This window comes from Natator depressus, chromosome 10 (genome assembly GCF_965152275.1).
Source record: "Natator depressus isolate rNatDep1 chromosome 10, rNatDep2.hap1, whole genome shotgun sequence".
Taxonomy (NCBI): Eukaryota; Metazoa; Chordata; order Testudines; family Cheloniidae; genus Natator; species Natator depressus.
The window spans coordinates 79,254,801-79,278,004 of record NC_134243.1 but is presented as its reverse complement, the minus strand read 5'-3'; the positions used below and the strand labels follow the sequence as shown (position 1 = coordinate 79,278,004).

Below are 23,204 nucleotides of genomic sequence, written 5' to 3'. Positions count from 1 at the left end.
GCATACATTTGTGCTACATATCAAAGCTACCATAATAAAGTTTTAGAAAATAAGTAAAAAACAAAACAACCCACACATGCACCTCTGGAGCAATGCTGAGTACAATAAGCTACGCTCAAGTGCTACCTTTCAGTAGTGTCACCCACAAATGGCATGATTAAGACACATTAAGTACGTTTCAAACCTGATGGGGAACAAGGTTTTATCGGTACATCCACTTGAAACTGTGCAACACAAAACCCTTGGATCACAATGTTTCTCTCCTCCCCTAGTCTTTTCAGCTGTTTAAATGGCACAGTACTCTCTACTTGAACTTAAAAGGTGACTTTAAAACCATAAAGCTATTATGAATTAGTGAGAAGGCGAAGAAAGGAAGTTAATATTCAAGTTAAGATAACTTTTTTCCTCATTTTTCTCTAACTGTACTGACTGAGAGACTTATGTTTTCTAGTTGAATTCATTTTACAGGAATGATGATGTTGCTAACCATAGTTTACCATCATGATCTGCATACTGCTAAATATTAATAAAGGTTAGCAGGTTTTAACCCTCTGCCAAATAAAACAGATACCTGCTTTGCCAAATAAGTCCACATGAAAATCAGATTTGGAGAATGAGATTCTCTCTGTGAACTTCATATAAAAAAAGACAAATCGCCCCCCCCCCCCCCCCAGCTGCTACCCTGCTAACTCAGTTTGGAATCTTAAAGTCAAACTGGATTCTCTCTGTTTTACACCATCACTAGTCATAAAGATTCAACAATCAGAAATTTAAGATGTCATTTTTGTTGCTAAGGCACCAGAAAGAATAGAGGCCAGCTTCCTCCATGATTATGTAAGGAGGTAAAACAGGGCTTGTGCAGTGAAATAAGCAGATCCGACTACAGATGCTCAGGGAAGAAACCTGAGGCTGTTTTTACATAGCAATTTTTTTTTTAACCATAACATCAATTCAAAACAGCTCTGTAACAAGTTCCAGAATAGATCTTTCCATGCAATTATGTCAGAAGCCCATATCTGCAAGTAAAGAAGCCAACATATTAACAAATCAATCCACAATGACAGTCAGACCTATTCTTTTTAAATGGCTTGCGAATACCATATTACTCAGACCCCTCTCCATGCATGAATCACAGGCATTCATAGTTAAACAAATTCAGATGCACTGCAGAAATACTGAATGACAGAAACCTCCAGTACTCTGATTCAAGCATTGATGCTCCACGAGAGCTCTAGTCAAAGCTGTAGGGGAAGATTCTTCAGTGGGAGCATCAGTCCGTCTGCAAATCTGCTCTGGAATTCTCGGTACAAGCATGAATTACACACTAGAGGTCATTCCTCACGTTTGATGGAAAGTCGTCCTCCAAGACATCCCTTTATTTGCTAGGAGAAAACAATACTGGCAAGGAACCTCCTGAAGGGCATTTTGAGTGTGAAACTGACAGCATAGTCACTCTCCTGCACGTAGGGACAGAAAGCTTGTGTAGCAGGGTAAATCTAGGAGAATTTGTCCGGTATGCGTACTAAAGAAAGGTTCCCTTGTAGCCTCCCTTGGTGATGCCTCCAAATACAAAAATGTGATTTTGTAAACCAATTATTTTGGCCAGTACATAAATGGGTACCAAGGGAATAAGTATGTAATAAAAGCCTTAGTACATAGACAGACCAGACACATGCAGACACCTGAAATGCATCTGTGAAATGGTATCAAAAGCTCCCTGCCCAGTTATGAGACTTAGGCCGTGATTCTGCAAATGCGCACACACAAGATTAGTCACATGGAGTTCAAAGGAACTACTCACATGTCTAAAAGTTAATCGTGTGCGTAAGTGCTTGCAGGATTGAGGGTTTTTTTTTATCACAAAGCACTGCAAAGAGCATTCTATACTTCCCAGAGACAGACGTAGATTTGTAATTCACTTTCTACATCAGATTTCCATAGGAAATTCTGAATGTGGTAGGCTTTTTTCCCTGACATTTTGGCACAAACATGTATGATATTTAACAGGAACAAAACAAAACAGATGATCGAGTGGCAAAGAAGTAGTTATGAAATGTGTATGGCAAATTTTAGCTTGTAACAAGCAGTGTGTTTGTTTGTTTGTTTTTTTCCAGTTGTGGAAGTTATTTCTGCTTGCCATGACAGTCATTACTGGGAACAACTACCATTATAACTGTCAAGTGAGGATATTTAAAAAAAAAAACAAAAACACAGAAGTATTTTATAATACACGTAAAAAACACGCTCTCCCCTTATACTTTCTTCTAACAGGCAACAAAACACCTTGACCATAGGTTTTAACAACAGAGAGTATTTCTGTATCTGAGATATTATAGCTAAATTTTTAGAGTGGCATGTGATGGCACTGTATGCTCTAAATCAGGTTACTCCCATGTGCTCTTTCTGAATGTGGCAGCAAGGACGGGGTAGCTCTCCTCTCTAGGGCCCACCACTAAGTACACTGAGCCCATAACATTTAAAAAGTGTAAGATACCATTCAACATATCAAGAGGATACAATACAGAAGTTCATGTAATTAATGCAAATGGACTACCTAGCAAGGAAGGCTTAACTCATCCAGATGTGGCAAGAGCTCATTGCAATGAGTTACAAACACTTTTCTGAGAGCTGCCTTAGCCAATCAATATCACTGCAGCGACATTAAAACAAACCTTAACATTGGTCTTTTGCTTCACGTAAATCCAGTCTCCAAGATTACGGTGATATTAACTATACATCTCACGCACAAAGCCAGGCCTGCCTCATTGTCCGCTGTCTGACAAGGGAAAAACACTCTCTCTGGGGGACTCCTCAGTGCTTTTTTGGAGGGATCTCTTTTGTGAGTGTGTTGTTTTTATTTAACACCTCTGCCCCTCTGCTGTGGTTGGCCCATTCAGAAAGGGCAGACACATGCCTGTCAGGCTGTCGGAGAGCAACACAGAAGCGGGGCTTAGCAGCAACATTCAATGGTATCTGCTTTACAGAGATGCTACGTTGCATTGGGCTGAAGTTCAGTAACACAGAGAAAACCTCCCCCAACCCAGCGAGCACCTGATGAAAGCAGCTTCCCCATGCTTGGAGCTGTACATAGCAGAGGCAACATAGGCACTACAAGGATTTAAATGCAGAATGTTTGCTTCATTCCACTAAAACGGAAGTCCGTGTTCTTAGCATGAAAAACATCAGCTTCAAATTCTTACTCCAATAGCCCATAATGTGCGCTAACATAGTTTCAGGGAAGTGGCTTAAAATGAGCACTTCATTTAAAAACAACCTCTTGTTTTTGCAATTGATGTTTTTTCTGATCATGTGAATACTATGGAGAATTTATTTATTATGCTTTTTGCGAAGGGTTAAACTGATTCCATTTTCCAGAGTCCTTGTTTTGCCCCCCAAGGAGGAGATGTTTCCTTAAGATACACTGGAACAACGAATGCTTGGAGAACCCATTTGTGTAAGGACCTTGTCTAGCCATTGCAAAGGGCCATTAAGATGCAGTTCAATCCAGCAGGGGGTACTGGTCACAGTCTGCCGCCTAGAAGAATGAAAAAAAGAACAGAACAGAAATGTGACTTATAGAACTTTAAAAATATGAAGAGATTTTACAGCTACTAAAACATTCTTTCCTGCTTAGACAATAGCCCTGCATGTTACCCCAAAGGAATGTCTTTCTTCTCTACAACAACATGTTTTGTGCATATGCTGCCAAATTGTTTTTACAAAAAAATTACAAACCCCAAAAACCCTTTCCCCCTTCCATATGCTTTATGCTCATGGCAGGAGATAATTGCAATAGCATCTACTTACTACTTAAAGATTTCTGAAAGGAGGCAACATTTGATCCTCTAGATAGAAAGGAAGGCTACTGTCTAAATGCCTTTCACAGACCTTGTCTCTCATAATTAGATTGGATCGAACACTTCACTGTGTGTGTAATTTAAAAATAAAAATAAAAATCAGGACACTCTCTCAACCAAATAATTGGGTTTTAGCAGCTGGTTAAAGTTCAGATATGGCAGAATTTTTGAAAGATGTATGGGGATCTCACCCAGTCATCCAGATGACATCTACACCCACTCTGAAGGTGTGGCTTGGTCTGCAGAGAGGGTTCAGACCCATGCATTGGATCTCTGCATTTCCCACCCTTCCCCACTCCACAGGCTCAGAGTCCCTGTAGGTGCAATAATTGGTGCAGTTATGCTGTTTCCAGGGCTGTTGCGGGGAGGAGAAAAGTTTAGATTTGACCAACTGAATAAAAGGAGCAGCTAAGAAGCAGAACTGCCAGGCACTGTACAAATAAATTTTTATTTCACACACACACATCCCTAGATCAGTAGATATTTCAGAAACACATCATTAACCTGTAGGCTGCCACTAACCTGTATCTCCTGAACAATTCAAGAGCAGAGAGGTGGAAACTGTAGTGAGTAGATGGAGGAGGCTTAGCCAGAGCTGTTGCCTAGTGGAACTTCTATCCTGTCCTGCCTCCCCTTCCTCTCTCAACCTGCCCTCCTACTAAGTCTTTCCCCCTCAGGCCAAATGCCATTTGGAGCAGGTGATGTGCCTCCACAAGGCTTGAGGGCCATGGAGCAGGGAGAGGAAGGCCAAGGGACAGTGTGGGGGAATCTCTCCTCCTGCTTGAGAGTATCAAGTTGGATTTCAGCTTTTCACCAAGGGAAGGCTTAGGGGGCTTGTTCTGGGGCCGGGAGGCAGGTGCAGCTGTTGCAGAAAAGAAGGAAGAAGAGGGAGAGGCTGGAGATAACCGTACTCTATTTCTCAGCTTAGAACCCATCCTCAAGAGTTTTAAGCATTAATCATTTAAGAGGAGGAAGTCAAAGCCTCAGTGGCCTTGGGAAAAGCTGCTGCTGAATCAAGACCCTAGCTGGTGTTGGGGTAATCTCCGAGGGGCTGCTAGATGCATCATGCAACAGCTATTTGAGCTGCAGAACAACAGTGAGGAGACCCCTTCTTAGTTGCCTACATGAGCGAGAGCTGCAACCTATTCTATCTATGAATGTATATCCATTACCTTCTGGTCTTAAAATGGAGACACTGCCTGGAAGGCACCACACCCATTTCCAAATCAAGCATGGCTGACCAGAGTTGGCAGCATACTGTTTGTCGCCACAAGAGTGGGTGTATTGGCAGGGTTTACTCTGTGCAGTGGCCCAAGGGTGAGTCTTTTTTTTACTAATGGAAATCTCCTGAGCCACCTGGACAGAAGGATTGCAAGGGAGAGTGGAACAACTGTCTCGCTCATTCTGACATTTCAGTGAAGCACACATCCCCTTCATGGCCACCATGAAATTAAAACACTCTCACTGAAGTTAAAATGGAACATTTGTCCGCTCCTCAAACACTGGCTGAAAAGGGCATGCCAACAAATAGCTCAGCACCATTACATACAAATCTATTCTTTAGCATGCTGTTTCCCCCCATCCCCAAGTCTATAACATCATGCTTTATTTTGACACTCTATCAAGACAATCAGACTTCACTGACAGCATGTCAGCTTGAACATGGATTTCAGTAAGTTAGACCAGGGATGCCTTCTGTTGCTTTTTGGCATGCCTGCGTTAGGCTCTGCTGTCAGAGAAGAGCCTGTGTGTCATGGCCTTCTTATGCAATTGCCCCCCTGATCGCTGGAACACAAAAACACTCAAACATCCTGCCAACAGATTGCTCAACTGGTTAAGCAGCTAAAGCACAGATTACTAAAACAATGCTCTGGATGCAGCTCTCAATGAGATTTTCATATGAATCAGTTCAACAAATAACTGTGCTATGACAAAGACAATTAGATATAATTTCTCGTGGCACGGAAGCAAATGTTGGGCTTTGCTACAGTAAATGTGAGCAGAGAGTTTCACTGACTACAATACTCCAATGAGATAGCCGACTTCCAGTAAGTCATGCTCATCTGGATTTCATTAGTGACCATGGCCAGGAGCCACAGCTGAAATGGTCTGGCCTGGGTGCAGAAGATTTAAAAACAAAATGGACTCCAAACATCTGGAGAGATGAAGGAAGAGAGTAACATGAGAGGCCTGGGCTCCAGCTGATACTATAGCATCACCCCACCCCCCACCGCCACCCAACCCCTTCTGCTGCAGGAGACTGTAAAGAAGAACCAGCCAGGCATGTCTGCAAGCATATCCTGAGATGGTAAATATCACTACAGAATCTTTAAATAAGGCTGTAGATTTAAAGGAACACATTCAAATAATTATTTTTAAGAGCAGATCTTGTTTTAATCCTTTGCATGTTGTTCTGTCACAAAACAATCTTTATTTTCTGACAAATTTCATTTCCCCCATTTGGCATTAGCAAATATGGTCTTTCCTCCCTTTGTGACTTACGGAGCATTTATAAGCTCTGTTTGCTTGATAAATGCAATGCTACTCAGGATGGCAGTATAAGCTCTGGCATTTATTTTTAACCTGTGCTTTCTGTACGAGTACTGTAGTATTGGGAAACACCACACTGTATGTCCTAACTACAGTGGTCATTATTAATTTGTCCTCTCAATACTCCTTTAAGTTATGGAAAGGACAGCAAGCAGATCAGTAATTACAAGGACATTTAAACAACAACTGCCATGTGGCAGGCAATGAGAATGGGGCAAGAAGAATTTGATTTTACAGTAATTTTTCAACGACCCTAACCAATATCTTAAAATGTAAATTTCCAAGACCATCTGCTTTCAGTTTAATCCCACAAGTCCCTGACAAAAGAAATGTTAAGGCTAAACCTAATCCACTAATAAATGCTCACAATGATTCTGCTCATTAGAAACGCCAGCCATCAAATTTAAATCTAACTTCAAGAAATAAATAACTTATAATTTTTCTTACAACGTCCATCTGGATTCACCTAGAGTTAAGCTCCAGTTAGAGATCCTGTACTGTCCAACACTGTAACCAGATACACATCCTCCCAATGAGGAATGGTGCAGCTTATACTATATTGGATTGATCTGCTTTTTCCTCTCATTTCTCCAGTTATGGAAACAAAATTAAAACATTTGAAAAACACATTCTTAAGAAATGCATGCTATCTGCTTTAATAAAACTACTGCTGGCTTAGTCTCCTACTCTAAAAGCAGCATATAAAGACCTTGTTGAGCACTCTGACTCCCAAAATCAAGGACTGCAGGATGCATGATTTGTGGTAATAAGCACAAATGTGCTGTCTACTGAAAGATGAAGACAAAAGATCTGACCTGTATTCAGCTCCCCAGCCCTTGACAAAGCTCATTCGGATTGTGCACATTCTGGTCAGCTGATACACAGCCTCGAAACCCTGATTCACAGACTGAGCCAAGAGGGCTGCAAATTCCTGGTTGTTAAAAATCTTCAAGTTGCACCCTGTCAGGAACATGACAACATGGCATTAGTGTAACTAAATTAAGAAATCCCCTTTCTTTCTGCCTAAGGAAAGAAACCACTTAACTCTGCTCTCCCCATCCCCAAACCATATTACATTATGGACAGATTGCATAAATAAGAAGCAAACTTCTAAAAGAAATTAAGTTTGGTTATAAATGCAACACCCCCACAATTCAACCCCTAAAAAAGTAAGGAAATACCAAGTTATGGACCACAATGCTGAACCCTACTGCCCCCTCAGCATGTTTATGTTGACGAAAACAGACTGCATCACCACATGGCACTTCCTTCTACCTCCAAAAAGGATAAAGAAGGTGCACTACACAAAGCACATTCATCTCCTCTGCATTACAATGCAAACCTTGATTACAACCTCAACTCTTAATATTTGCTAATTTTTCTGACAGTGTAATTAAGGAATTAGTAGAAATGTACAAGCTAAAAACAAAAGAAACCATAAAAGCTGAATTTAGATGGTATCCATTAGCAGAAGTCATCACCACCCCATCCTGTAGAGAGCCAGTTGCCAAAATAGCTCTTGCTGTCAAAAGTCAGATGTCAGGACTATACTATATAGTTTGGTAGCAAGTACTATAGTTAAGAATGCGCAACTGTTTCAGTTATAACACTCTTTTCTCTTGTTCATAACGTTCCAAGGATTTCCCCTTTCAAATTGAAATTTTCCATGATTGGTCCCAGCTGAAAGCTAAAGAAGAATCCATTCAGCGGGTTTTGAGTTCTGGGTAGTTGAAAAATAACAAGTTTCCCAGAGTAAAACATTATTGCCACACTTTTTTTTTAAACCCAGAAAACTTAAGTGCTGGACTTAGAAACTTGGCACATGACTAGTGTTCATTTGGGAGTATGTCCAAGTTTGAAAAACAAATGCTTGGATCAAGACGAATTATAAGTGATTAAAAAAGTGACGCTTGAGCATGCTTTTTGAGCCTGACCATAACTCATATTGTCATCTGTTTGGGGATCAAACCATTTTTGCTGGGAGCATGTCCACATGTAGGGGCCCGACGGCTACAGGACCTGGCTACCCATTGGTTGAGTCTGTAAGAGTTCCACTGGGAAAATTAAGGAACAGGCCATCCTAGAATAAATCTTGCTCGAAGATATATGGCAGCTTGTGTTCAGTAAGAGGAGAAGCTTCAGAGAGAGCAGATCTGGGGGCAGGGAGATGCTCCACTAAAAAGCGAGAGAAGAGCCAGGAAAAGGCCAGTGAGGAAGCCAGGCAAAGCACATACAAAGAGGTCCTGGAAAGGAAAGACAGGGCAGTTTGTATTACGGGCAGATTGCCCAGTTGTTTAGGGTTCATGGGCTGGAAACCCATAGCATGTAGTGGGCATGAGTTCCCCCTATGCTGCAACTCTCTGAGGCTGTTTAGAGGTCAGAAAAGGCTGGACGCTGAGCCCAAGAGGAGGGCTAAAGACCATGGTGGAGGAGTGCAGACCTGCAGAGGAAGGTCTGTGCCAGACACAAGCCCGGAGCAGAAGATTGGGTTGTGTTTGCTTATGGACTTCAATTAATTTTGGAGCTTGTGACAGAACAAGGAGTAATGGTCTCAAGTTGCAGTGGGGGATGTTGAGGTTGGATATTAGAAAAAACTTTTTCACGAGGAGGGTGGTGAAGCACTGGAATGGGTTACCTAGGGAGGTGGTAGAATCTCCTTCCTTAGAGGTTTTGAAGGTCAGGCTTGACAAAGCCCTGGCTGGGATGATATTCTATGATTCTAGTGGACTCTTGTGATTTAGCCAGAGGGTTAAGTCACCTCAGCAACCTAAAAGCACTGGAAGCTGCTGGTGAGCTATCTGAGAAGGGAAACTGAGGCCATGGATGGGCCCAAAGCCACATCAAGTGTGTGAACCCTCCAACAAAAACCCTATCTCAAGGGTGGGCTTGCTCATTATTTCCAAATATTATTTTCTAGATACTTTTGCCATAAAAATTTTATTTTTGAAAAAGCTTAATATGCTCACACCCTGACTTAACTAACGCAACCCACCCATGTATATCTGACACAAGGTTTATAAATGTATTTTTATTTTTTAAGTAAAGCCTATTAAAATCCCCCTGTGACTTTTCAGTAGGTTTTAGATAGATATAAGTACTACAACCAAGACAATGAAATTGCCTCATATGTGGTTTCCCTAGAAGAAGAACATAAAATAGAAGTAGGAAAATAACAGAAGAACATAGATGCATGTAAATTAAAAGGATTTTCTTCATATATTCATTCAGCAAAAGGTTTAAAAACATTTACTACTACTATTGTATTTCTTATTTGCATAGTACCAATAGTTTGCAAAGCACATCCAGACTAGGAGCCCGACTGTGTTCTTGCTTAAACAAATCAGAATCTATTTAAGGTACCTACACATTTACCTTTATGAACCTGGACACTGGTGATGGCTGGATATACAGTACAAACTCTCATAACAGTAACTTTACCCTTCATGCTATCAAGGAACACTGCTGAAGTTGTGGAGATGGCATAAAATAGGTTTTAGGTTTCTGATTACTATAAACAAATAATATTCATCAAATCCAGTTCATTTTGTTGAACAGCTCAACTTCTGTATGCAGAGCTCCCATTCTTCACATGTAAATGTTACACAGGACAGTGCATACAGCATAAGTGAGTAAGGCTAGGCTTGGTTACCTGGTGGAATCTTGCAAACAGTTGCGGGGTGCCAGCCGTAGCGTTGGTTACAGTTAGGAGATTGGACAAAAATGGCACTGTCGCTAAGGCACTCGGCAAACACCTCTCCTCCAATGTAGTACAGCCTTACTCCTCTTCCTAGAAAACACATGGCACAGTTTCAGTTTAGTCAGTCAGCAATGAAGCATGCAGAAAACATTTATCATCTTCAAAACCTCAAACATTTGGAAAAAGAGTTTTTAGAAATCTGGTTTACTTCTGAATCAAAAAGGGAGGAATCAAGCAAGGTCAGTGATGGTGGGAAAAGAACATAGTAATTTTGTTTTCAATGGCTGTTGGGAACAACAAACTTCTGTGAGGACTTCAAGCTGAGAGAAGTGGAAGAGCAATTTATGAAGCCAGAAGTGCATTCTCCAGCCGCACTGTCCTTTGCAGCATGCACTGCACAAATCCGCCACTTTGAGAAATGCCTCCCCTTAGCCACTCCAATATTCTCCATATGAACATTTCATCAGTTCAACATATGGTTTTCAACCTCCTCCTAGAGTCACCACAGATGTATGGCACTTTTTTAATTGATTTAGAATAAAATTATATAAGGCTTCTCAACCGTTACGTTTAGCCTGAGATAACATTCACTATATCCTGATATAAAACGCTTTAATTCCCATGGGAAATACATAAATGAATATAATAAATACCATCTGAGTTGAAAAATCCTAAGTTTCAGGTATCAGTCTATGTAACTCTGATAAACCTTTGCTGTGCTCTCACACTGCTAGTGTGGAAACTTTGCATTCAGTCTTGCTTGAAGCATATGGAACCTGCTGAATTTAAGGATTAACTTTAGATTCTTGGGATTTCTCACATCAGGAACCATTTTAGTAATGAAAAAGTTAAACACCTGCTAAGTGAAGGAGCCACTGGTTCTGCCCCAGAGAAGGGTACAAAGAAGAATAAAATCTGGTCAAAGAGGGTTTGCTTTTCTGGCAGGAGGCAGGGAAACTAACTTGTACCATTAAGTCGCATACGAAGGGCCTAATACTGCCCTCACCAGTGTAAACGGGGAAAACTCCACTAACTTTTACACCAGTTTAACCAAGGACAGAATCGGGCCCTAACTTGCTATTTAACATTCAGCACTGTCAGGACCTGAATCTCCTCTTGCTTTCCATGGTGTAAATCAGGAATAGCTCCACTGAAGGAAATGGAGTTCTACTGGTTTAAAATGTGTGTAGGTGATGGATTATCTTATAAAAGCCTAGATAGGGCCCACTGAATCAACGGCAGTCTTTCCATTAATTCCAATGAAATCTGGATCAAGCCACTGCTTTCTATTCATGAGGGAACAGGCATGAAAGAGTAAAAACACAAGAGATCTCTCATAAAATTTAGAAATAAATTTCTTACCGATAGATACAATTCAGCTTCTATGATGTATAATAAATCCATTCTAAAACATCTTTTTATTTTACTGTTGTAACATTAATTTTATTTTTATATTATGGAATTTTAATATGTTAAAATAATGAAGATACTTAATTAAAACTGATCAAGTTACACAGATGGCTGATTTTAATCTTCAGCACTCTGTATCCAACCCTCTACACATTCCCCTCCCACTCAACAGATGGTAACAACAACAAGAAAACAGGCATTACCAATGTGTCGTCTTGTGAGCTCCACGGCTGCGTTTCGGTTCACATTAGACAATAAGCCAAGACAGAAGCGTTCCGAGTTAGAAGGGTCGGTGAAGCCATCCACGGTCATAGAAGGCTGTGAAGCATGGAATGTCTCCCCTACTCGCTGGTTGAGTTCATAGTAGGATATAGAGCACCAGAAAGCTGGCTCGCAGTAGGTAACAGGCTGCAGATCTGCACAAAGCAAAACAGGAAAGAAATCAGAGAAGTCCTTTGAAGAAAATGAAACATTTAAGAATATTATTCAGCTCCACTGCCTGTGTTTATTTAACAACCAAGCTTTAATTACTTGACAGATTTGAATGGGTTGCAGCAAGAAAGTTACATCAACCCCAAAGCAGTTGGCATGCAGAATAATCACAAATAGCCAACACTACCACTTAACTGACTTCATCTTTACCACCTATAAAACTGAACTCACATAAACAAACAATGAAAACACAACGTTAATTTCAGGTAGCTACTGTGCCTTACCTAAAATCAACGGGCTAAATTCTGCGCTCAGTAACATGGATGTAACTGAGCAAAATTTTGGCCCATTGGTCCAGCTTCTGAGCTCACTGGCCCTAGTTTTAAGCCTGTCTAGCTCCACTATCTTCCGTGGAGACACTCCTGATTTACACCAAATGTATGTGGGATCCATGTCAAGGTTACGGGGAATACTTATTTCTCATCATTCTTCTATCTGGAAAGTTGTAAAAGGGAAATCTACTTTCCTTAACAGATAACAAGTCTTTGGTTTTAGTTTTGTGGCAGTGGTTTGATTCAGCCGGTGGGCCCAACTGAAACTAGTTGCACCATCTTATTGCACTGAGTCATTTTGAAGAGGACAGTACTAAATATGCAAGAGGGGTGTGATTGTAAGAGTAAAGAAATTGAAATTCTTCTACTCCTGCTAAAGTCAATTCCAGTAACAGTCGATAGTAATTTAATCTCCTCATCCCCATTCTAAGCAAGTGAGGATATCTTCAAAAACACCCGATTGCTGCTCCTTAGTTGGGGAGAAGATTTAATAGTGAGCAACAGAAAGCACTATCTTTCCAGCTCCTACTGCTAGGTTCCCCCCTATGGTATTTCTTCAGTGCTCCAGGCACAGGGTTATAGAGACCAGCTCTGACAATCAAAGACAGGCCCCACCTCTCTTCCTCCTCTCCTTGCAAAGAAGAGCAGCCCAAGAAGATAAGTTCAGTGTCATTTCTTATATAAAACATCTGTTACCAGCTCCTTAGAGAAAATGAAGCTGCTATCCAACTATATCCTGTTCAAGTCCACACTCAGCTATACCCAAAAATGCAGCCTTTACACTAGAACAGTCCAAATGATCCTTGTATTTATCTGAACCAGAAAGACAATGCAAGTGTTAACATATCCTAATAAGTGGGATACAGATGTGAGGATAGCCACATACCTCAAAAACACCAGCAGCACCATGTGGAACTGCTCCTCCTCCACTGAAATCAATGGCAAAATTCCTACCGAGTACAGTGGCAGCAGGACTGAGCCCTATTTTATACTCCTCTAAACTAGAATGAGTACCAGTACAGATGCAACATTCTTTCACTGTTTCAGGTATTGTGTAAATAGCGCCCTTACTTCCCTGAACATTTAATGTGTATCCTCACCACTCAGTGGTGGGTCTCATATTAATAGAGTACCAGACCAGGAGACTTGAGTTCTAGTCCCAACTCTGCCACTAGCCTGCTAGGTGACCTGGGCAAATCACTTCTCCCCACCCTGTGCTCAGTTTCCTCATCTGTAAAATGGGGATAATGATATTGGCCTCTTTTGTACAGCGTTTTGAGATGTACGGATGAGAAGCATTAGATAAGAGCTAGGTATTATTACTCTGCTGATTGTCGTCCTCTTCTCCCACTTCCACAGAAGCCAGCACCAGTTACTGCAGATAGTCTGTAATAACTTGCACTGTAATAACTTATCTCCACAATTTTTGAGGGGAAAGCATTCTCAGGGCACCCGACAACCTGCTGCTGGTTCCTCAGGAGATGTGCTGTCCAAGTGCCACAGCACGCCAGAAATCCAAGCAGCAATGTGAAGGCAAAGGTCCGCTCTGTGAAAACCGCTTGACCCCAGCAAATCCCAGCCAAATCCAGGAATTTTGGAAGGGTGGGAGCCCATTTTTATCTTTTTCTATCAAGGGGCAACCTATGCTCCCTTCAGTGAACAATTAAAAGGAAACTACTTCCCAAGCTAAGGCTGACATTTCTGCTCTCCTAGGTGGTGTATGCCTGCCTGCATAAGAAAAAGTGAGGCCCAAAGGAATCAGAGTGTAACCCTCAAAGCATAAATTAACAGAAAGTAATTCCATAAAATAGAGTATTTACATACTTACGGGGGGCCCTGGCCTCAACTGACAAGATTTTTATTCCATAACATTCTTATGAGCATAAAACTTAGGTTTCTTCAAACTTAAAGCAAAAAATCTTTGAGTATTTCCCCTCACATGTTCACATGCCATTGTACAAATCCACGAGTCATCAAGTACAATATATGCTGTTCCTTTTCCATCTCTGCCTCTTTCTGCTATGTTACTCATTTAACTACTACACTGGGATTGCCATGTGTCAAGCGTGTGTCTACAGTTTTCACCGATTAGCAGTTTTGGACTACGGCACCTATCTGTGAGTGTTGTAACCATTCTGACAAATGTATAGCAAAGAGCAATGCTAATCAAGGTAAATTAGATCATGCTCATTTGCTTTAAAAAAAATCTATGCTTGCTCTTATCCAAGAGCAAACATTTCTAAATGAGAGTCTATTAAGTTTCATAAAAGCAAAACAAGTTTTTAGCCCGGCAAGCGGTATCTTCAGAGTGATGCTGCCCTTGGGTTGTAGAAGCATCCTCAACCTGTGGGACTGTATATACTTTTGTGGTACTTTCCTTCAGCAACCACCTCCACTTGGGTTGTGTCTCAAGGGGACTGCGGGTCCCCACTGAGGAATGTACGGAAATTTCACTTCCAGCTTAATTTGCAATTTGAGGAAAGACAGAAACCAACAAACTCACCACTCATGAATCTTGTTGGAAATGCACTAGTCTCTAAGAAATGCAGCTGAACGTTTAATGATGCTGCCTTCCCTATGATTGTGGTATAAGGCTTAGCCTAAGTTTTAAGCCATCATGGAAAGAGTGAGTTACCTCTTGAGTTAGAAGTGGTCTGTATGTATCATTTTGATTTTTATGGATTTGGTGCTCACGCAAGTAAGGAGCTGTAGTAATGCTAGAGCCACACAGTGCCCACAGGGACTGTGCAAACAGCTAAATAAAGGATACATAGTAATCAGGTAAACCCTCCTTCAATCTTCCACACACGGCACTGCCAATCCATTTAAACTCTGATACACAAGATGCTTGCTTTTTCCTGTCCCAAGTCCCTCTCATGAAACGATCCCTATCATGCTGAATCATGATAAATGTCCCGAGTACTGGGATGAGACCCATCCAACTTATTCTCCCATAATCTCCGAGCTAGATCTCTAGCAGTATTTCTGTTGGCTCAGCTGCAGAGAACAACTGCAGGCTCTTTACATCAATTTAAGTAAAAATATAAAGTGAATTGATACAACAAATCATTTCATGCTATTCCCAGCACTCACCCTGCAGTGAGATCGGTCACTGAATTTATCTCCGATCTTATTTCATGGAAATTTGGTGAAGTACTTGATACAACAAGATGGAATGAGACTGGTGGCTCCTTTCTGAAAATTCTTGCATCAAGCAAGGAACAGCACTTGTAATGTATGCTCAGAGCAGCTAGCATTCCTCCTGTTCATACTACACAGAGCTTGCTGGAAACCCAGCATTTTTCCCAATCCAAACTTTGTGGGGGAAATGGCCATTTGAAACGTCTGATCCAAAAATTTCACTTTTCCACAGCAAATATTGAAAACCAGTCAAAACAGAAGTTTCTCAAAGGTGTGAAAAGGTTAAAAAAAAACAAACAAACCCTACATTTTTTCATTCTGTTTTTCAGTTGGAAAACAGTAAAAAAAAATTTAAGTGTGAAAAGGGGTTTTCCCATCACCCTTTCCTCACAATTTTTAATGGGGGGGGGGGGGGGACACTCCTGAAAATCCAAAAACTGTCAATTGAATGTTTAAGTTTCTCAGTTTCAAAAAAAACAAAAAAAAAAAAACAAAAACCCAACAACCTGACATGAGATGACAGTCAAGGCAAAAATTTATTTAATTTTTGAAATACTGACTATTCATTTAGAATCTACTGGTAGGGAAAATTTTATCAAAATCGATACTTTTCTGTGGAAAATTTCAGCCAACTAATGATATTCAAGAATTACATTAAATTACAAAGATGCTGGCCAGGAAGGTCTGTACTGGGCATGGGCAGGTGAGCAGAAAATATTAAAGGCCTCTTATTTCAGATCCTAACATTTAGATTAGTTATTTTTCTTTTGTAAGGCAACACCATCACTGGATTCTCAGATGAGACAATCTCTGCCAGAAATTCTGTATTTTAATCCATATGTACCAGTTATGGCTGCCACATCTCTAACTTCATCCTTAAAGCAAGACAGAGAGAGAAAGCAAGCGAGACTGAGTACACTCTCCTCATTATCACTACATTCTATAACCATTGAACTTTCAGAAAGGCTTGGGAATACCACTTTTTTTTTTTTTTTTTGAGTAGCAGCGTTGCACCACAGAAACCAGCTGAGGCCTGTATTACTAACTCATCTGACCATATGGTATGTGGTTATTTCACTTGCAGTGTCTGTGTCAAGCCTCTTGTAGAGCCAACACTGAGGAAGAGGACAATGGACTTCCAGTATACCAAACTCCTAGATAACAATATGCATATCCAATTCTGGCCCTTTGCTGTATAAACTCCCTGACCTCAATCTGAATATCTACAGAGCACCAGTAGCCATAGATTTGTTTTGGGGTTTTTTTTTTAGTTTAAATAAAAGAAATAGGAGATCACTTGGTATTTGTAACTTTCACTAAAAACGTGTGCTTGACAACTAAACCTTTGAACCAAAAAAGTTCTTTCAAGTGGACTCCTTTGCAGGTGCACTCACATTCCAAAACATTCCCTCTGATCTGGAGAGACCATCTGCAGTACTGGGAGAAGGGAGTTCAGTTCCCATGGCCCATTCAGTCCTTGGCTTGTCTGCTGACACTGTCAGTTGAGGGAGGAAGTGGGTTGGGTTTTTTTTTGTTTTTGTATTGTCATCTACCCTGTAACCACCACCAACTCTTCATTTTGGGCAGATCACCCAACAGCGTGTAGATGGCAGCAAGCTTTCCATCACTACTGACACAGGACAGGTTTGATCATCAATGTGTCATTTCACTTATTTTAAAATTACCCACAACTCAACACCCCACAATAAATTTTAAAAAAGATATATATTTTTTGAAACCTCCACTTGCCAAAGAACAACAAATGTTCATCTTGTAACTCCTGGCTGTGTCCCTTTCATTTTATTTCAAGTTATTACACTTTCTGACTCCAGCTTCAGAGACTACAAACGGATTACTTGTGGTTAACATGCTTTGGCTGCCCTTGTTTAGTCTTTGCTACCAGACACCACATTAGACATCCTACAGACCAACCAGCCAAGGAGCACATTTTAATAACCATTGCCTTTAATAACCATTTGCCGTTGGAAAAAACATGCACTGAAGCCTGATTTCTAGAGACTCCTTACTCATTTGGGTGAGGTGGTTGCTATCTGCAGCAACAAAAAGCAATCCGGATTGGGGTTTTTTGTTGTTGTTGTTGTTGTTTTTTAAAATGTTGATAAGAAACATGGGAAATTCCAATTGACTCACAAGCAGCACACTTGAGCATAAAGGATGCAGTCAAAAAAACCAAACACCCAAAAAACCCCTCTTCGGCTTTGACAGTTAAGCCAAGAAAAATGTTAGTACCACCCAGAGATATTATATATATATATATATATATATAATATATATATATATCCATCCAGCACCCTCTTTAAAAAAAAAAAATTGACTAGCCCGAGACATCCAAAAACAAGCCAGCCAATGCCTGAAATTCTGAAGTGCTGTCAAGATACTCTGTGCCAGGGCTGTAAGCATATGTAAGCTTTGTGGCTGTGGCATTTTAAGAGTAATCTGAAGTAGTCTGTGTCTACTGGCTTAAGTAACATTTAGATAATGGATCCTGCAGTATGCAGGATTGTAAGGGTTTTCTATGAGGGTGACTGCTCAGAGTAATTTCAAATGGGGTGAGCTCAACAATATGGTTAGATCTGACCCCTCTGTCAGTCTGCATGAAAATACAGAGCACAATCAGATACACTCTCAAAATCTACAAGGCTTATCTCAGGGAATTACACAACCCTGATCTCTACATCTTTAGTTTTCCTCTTATTTATTATTTTAAATATCTCTAGTTGATAGGATGAAAACAGAACCACTGATGTGTTGGTATAATGCAATGGTCTGGACTATGCTCTTGATGCCTAAAGATGAGCCCAGGGCTGCAGAGGCCTACACTGCTGCCTAGGTCCCCAGATTGAATTCGGATGTTCTCGCCAGTGCAAAGGGCCTGCCTTAAGCCCACCCCTGAGTTCAGGTAGAAGGACATACACGGGAACCAGGCGACTTGCATCAGCAACATAATGGTCCCTGACCTCACCTTGTGTGTCCCTGGAGGGGTCAGCTACAATCTGGCCCTAAGCTCTTCAGTGCAGGGACTGTCTATATCTGATAGGAGTGCTTTGCACCCTGCAGGACCAAACCAACAGAACAACTGATCCGGTACGTGAGCACCATGATATCGACAGTCATCAATTCAAGTATGTTGAACTCACTTCTGTCATCTGCCTCTCTCATATTTTAAGTGCTTCAGCACGCCACCTGCTTTTTAGCCTACTACTGTTTCTTCTTTCCCGGTCTCATCTTCCCCACTGTGCCCTTGTGCTCTCCAAAACTCCATCACGCAACATCCCATTACCAATCTCATCCCCTACTCAATTATCCCAACACACAAAATTTATAAGGAGGGTCGGGTGGCCAGGGCTCTAGCCTGGGATCTGGGTTCAGTTCCCTGCTCTACCAGACTTCCTGTGTGACCTTGGGCAAGTCAGTTAGTCTCTCCGTGCCCCAGTTCCCTGTCTTATGAAAGGGATATTCGCACTGCTTCACAAGGGTGTTGCGAGGATACAATTAAAGATTGTGAGGCACTCAGTAAGATAATGGTGGTCAGATAATCACCTTAGATAGCTAATAAGCAACTAAAATTATATAGGTGCTTTCTAGAAGAGAGAGTTTAATTTAAAACACCTTTATTAAAATAAGAACCAGCAGGATGCATTCCTGGCAAACCTATGTGATCACCAGATCATATTTTTGTTATAGCCCTCACACTCATTCACCCTGGCGTTCCCCCCCACCTTTTTTTTTTGGTCTGTCACTGCATCTTGTTTTATATCCAACCCTATGTTGTAAGCTCAGATCTCTGTATTAACTTTGAGCTACCGTGAATCACTGTTGCCATAATAAATAGGAATTAGCACAAAGAAGCATTAAATAATGCCACATCAGTAATGTCATCATTAATATATACTCAGTATGCCTAGCATCATAATTACACACGGTTATGAAGACAGCATACTTACCCAGATTATTATGTGCTGGGGACATAGGATTTGGAGATAAATTTGGAGAACCTGAAAATCAAGATGATGATGGTTAAGCTGGTAACTGCATAGAAAAAACAGTGAAACAGAGACATCAATGCTGACATGGGTTTTTGGTTCTAAAGATCAAACCAAGGGCACTTATGTTTTTGGTTTGAGACTACTGTGTTTGCTGCTTAAACCCAATGGATATATATGAAATATGTAACAATCTTGGAATTCTTAAGCATCCCATGCCCCAGTTGAACTTCATTCTGTGATCAGGGAAAGTGAGACTTGCAGTTTCCTCAACAGCCAATTATTATTTATACAGGCTCAGAGATACTATCATTATGATACAAAGTAATATTGCTAAGCATCTTCATGCTGCTCCAGGTCTTCATTTACAAGAGACCCGGTTTTCAAAACTGTGCACGTAGACACGTGTGCTTCATTTGTATATGCCATTACATGACTGCATGTACCATCATGGCAACTACACACAAAGGTAACTACTCAGACAACTACAGCTTTGATTTTCTGTTGCCCTGCACCTTACGTATTTATTTACACGCGTGCAAAATTATTGCAAAGTGAATGTAACTCACTATCATAAGTATGGTAGCATGTTATGCTCACTTTGCCCTGGTGTAAATTCCCATATAGGTAAAGGCCATGGAGAATCAGGTGATCAAAGGTAAATTTGCATGCACAATTACCAGAGAGTTGTAGGCTTTATCATTCTAATTCTGTATGGAAAATATGCACATTCATTTTGAACATCTGAAAGAATTTGTTCCAATAAAAAAAGAAGGCATTACACTGGAGCTTTGCAAGAAAATATGAAGGCTTGGCAGGTATGAGAGCACGTTGCAGAGCCTTGCCTTCCACTGAGCTCCGTTAGCTTTTTTAAAAATCTGTGCTTATAAAAAGAACAAAGTCCATGACATTTGAGGGAGTGGAGGACCCGCAGAGAGAACGGATATAGCATTTGAACATAAATTGGGCATTTATGGTATCTTCTCGGCCAACTCTGTTCCAGTATTTTATCCCCAAAGGCCCTATTTACAGTCCGGATGTCAACCACAGTACCAATAACTGCATGCACAAAAATGGATTGTGTCAGTAGGCTCACGTTTGATATGGACAAACAAACCCACGCTTGCCTTCCTCCATGTGTATCGTGGAGAAAGACTGTAAATCTGTCATTCCTCTTTTAAAATCCCACATGCACTCTGAAGTCCAAAACATTCACAGAAAGGAAGCTGACTGTGTGCACTATTTGCATTAATTAGGCCCTGCACTCCTATCTTTGTTTGAATGCAGCCCATATTTGTGTATTTCTCTTGTAAAGCAGTAACCATTTTAACCAGAGATGTGTCTTTGCTTTTCAACCACAGCTTTTACAAACTAAGGGACAGATTCAGCAACTCTTATTCACGAGGGTAACTCCAACATCAACAGGATGTCTTGGGTAAGGATTACTTACGTGAGTAAGGACTGTAGGCCCTCATATGTTTAACTACCTTGTGTTCATATATTTTAGCACTAATTCCAAGAGCAAATAATCTGATACACAGTATTTGTTTAAATGCCACAGAGAACCTGAGAAGAAGGGGACTGATGGTTTACAGGGAAGCACTTGCTAAACACAAAGAAAGAAGTCTCTGAACGTTTAAATATTCACGGCCCAATATTCAAACACACTTACTTGGCCATTTGCAAGGGCAAACACTTGGTCTGATCACACCATTGCTTGCAGTGAATGTGCTGACTGGGTACACAATTTGTGCATGCATGCATGCATTTCTAATAATAAGGACCCAGACTAAATGCTGACACTAGAACTTCTGACTGCAAGGAAAGGTGGAAGGCCAGTGGTCAGTGCTCCTCTCTTCTGCTTACTAGTGTCTAGCAGCAGGTGCTCTGGGGCACGGGAGTGCATGGTGAACCTTTTTCCAGTGGGTTTAAGGCGTGTTATACAATGTAAGCCACCTTGTGGAATCCAAACTGCATCTGTCCTGTCCTATCAAAAAGCCTCCAACCACAATCTACTCATCAGCACTCAAAAGAGAAGCCTAGATATAAAAATGGCCCCAAAACCACAATCCTCTACATGTTATAGTGTAACAAATAAATATGCACTATAATGACATATTTAAAAATATAGGGTCAGATGCCAAGGCCCTTAGTCAGGGAACTCGCTGGTGGCATAAGAACTAAGTAAGAGTCTCAGGATTTGACCCAGAAAGCTACAGGAAATGGCCTAAGATGACCCACCTGCATCCATGCTGTGGTTCATCTGATGGTCACTGGTTTCTCCATCCTCACTCAGATAACCTGGAGGTGGTGTCTCTGGAAATCAGGAGATTAAGTTGTCATTAGAGTTGATTGCAGAGTTCATACATTATCAAAATTAATTTCTCTGACCTCTGTTCATAGCAGACCAATGAAATACTTTATCAAAGGGGAGGGAACACAAGAAGGTGAGTGGAGGCCTTTTTACGGTAACGGAGCAGATGGTCAGGATTTTAGTTTCAGATAAAATTTCACAATGATTTTGCAGTTTTCCTTCCTCTTGTTTTTCTCTTTTCTGAATTGCACCTTCCTGGTCTGCCAGTATAGCTGAGTTGTAGGTCTATAACACACCCTTATGCAGTTATACAGTAAGATACGCTAAATAGCTTTTTCAAAGTCACAAAAGCTTATCCAAATGTGAAATGGCTAAATTTTGTCTGAATATGAATTTGTTTTCAGAAAGTTCTCTCAACACTAGACTCTACAATGTATTTTAAATCCATCCCACCGAGGGGGCAGAACAGAATGTACAGCAAAACATTTAAGGAGCAGTGCGTGTGTTTTTGGCTGATAACAACATTGGTTAATATACCACTGTGCTAAAATCAGAGATTAAGAATGGGTTCTGTTTACCTCCAGATCTGAACACAATCTGGTTCAGTCAGTTAGGGAGCCCAGGAGTTCTAAAGGTTAATGAGGAGGGTAATGACGAAATGGAGAAAAACAGAGCTCAGCCAATGCGCCACATAACCCTTGGGGCCTAATATTAAACCTACAGGACATATGTATCAGTCATTTACTGGGCAATAGATCCTTTCTTCACCCCCTTTGTTTGCTAGATGAAGGCCATACAGTACCTGGAATGTAGTTGCTTTGTGGCTCAATACCTGCCGGGAAGTTAGTGTTCTCTGGAATGGAATGACTATAATCATCTAATGGCGGGAACTCTGCTGGAATCTCTGTGTGCCTCGGTACCAGCACTGGAGGTAAAACTGACCACATGGAAAGAAAACAGAGCAGGACAGTGACATTAGCAGCAAGTTTATAACATGTCACCTTACACTGAACCAACATGAAATGCTGGAAAATGAGAAGAAACCCACTTCTTGGAATAACACTCTCACAAATGCAGATAACTCCAATTACCATGCAAGTGGCTCCAGGAAAGGCTAGTGGTGAAATATTACTGTCTATTAGTAAGTGCTGACAAGATGTTTGGTGCTGTATATGACACAAAAATAAAGATAATCCCTGCCCTGAGATACTAGCAATCTAAGAGAGACAAGATACACCGAGACAGAAAAAGAAAATTCTAAGTTAAAGCAGTTATACTCTTGGTCTCTGTATAGAAATCTAGGGCTGTTCTGCTGACTGACACTGAAAGATAGCAGCTAGGTCCTATTAGCTACAACTATGGATATAAGAGTGTTTAAATCTCTAGGAGGCACAGGGAGCAATCCTTAGAAACAGCTACTCATCAGCAAAATCTGGCAGGAACTTTATTGTTATTTAAGTAAGTACA

The 23,204-nt window shown here is 40.9% G+C and overlaps 1 protein-coding gene across 1 annotated transcript in view; it reads right to left on the bottom strand.

Moving 5' to 3' along the window:
* Positions 1-697: 697 nt before the first annotated feature.
* The window catches only part of SMAD3 (SMAD family member 3), a 102,941-nt gene continuing 80,434 nt past the window's right edge, over positions 698-23,204 (bottom strand). The window contains exons 3-9 of the mRNA XM_074966603.1: positions 22,540-22,674; positions 21,665-21,739; positions 19,385-19,435; positions 11,718-11,930; positions 10,057-10,194; positions 7,223-7,367; positions 698-3,535 (exon numbers count right to left, since the gene is read on the bottom strand). Of these exons, the coding sequence (XP_074822704.1) occupies positions 3,412-3,535; positions 7,223-7,367; positions 10,057-10,194; positions 11,718-11,930; positions 19,385-19,435; positions 21,665-21,739; positions 22,540-22,674 (881 nt within the window). The 3' untranslated portion in view covers positions 698-3,411. The remainder of the gene's footprint in view (positions 3,536-7,222; positions 7,368-10,056; positions 10,195-11,717; positions 11,931-19,384; positions 19,436-21,664; positions 21,740-22,539; positions 22,675-23,204) is intronic.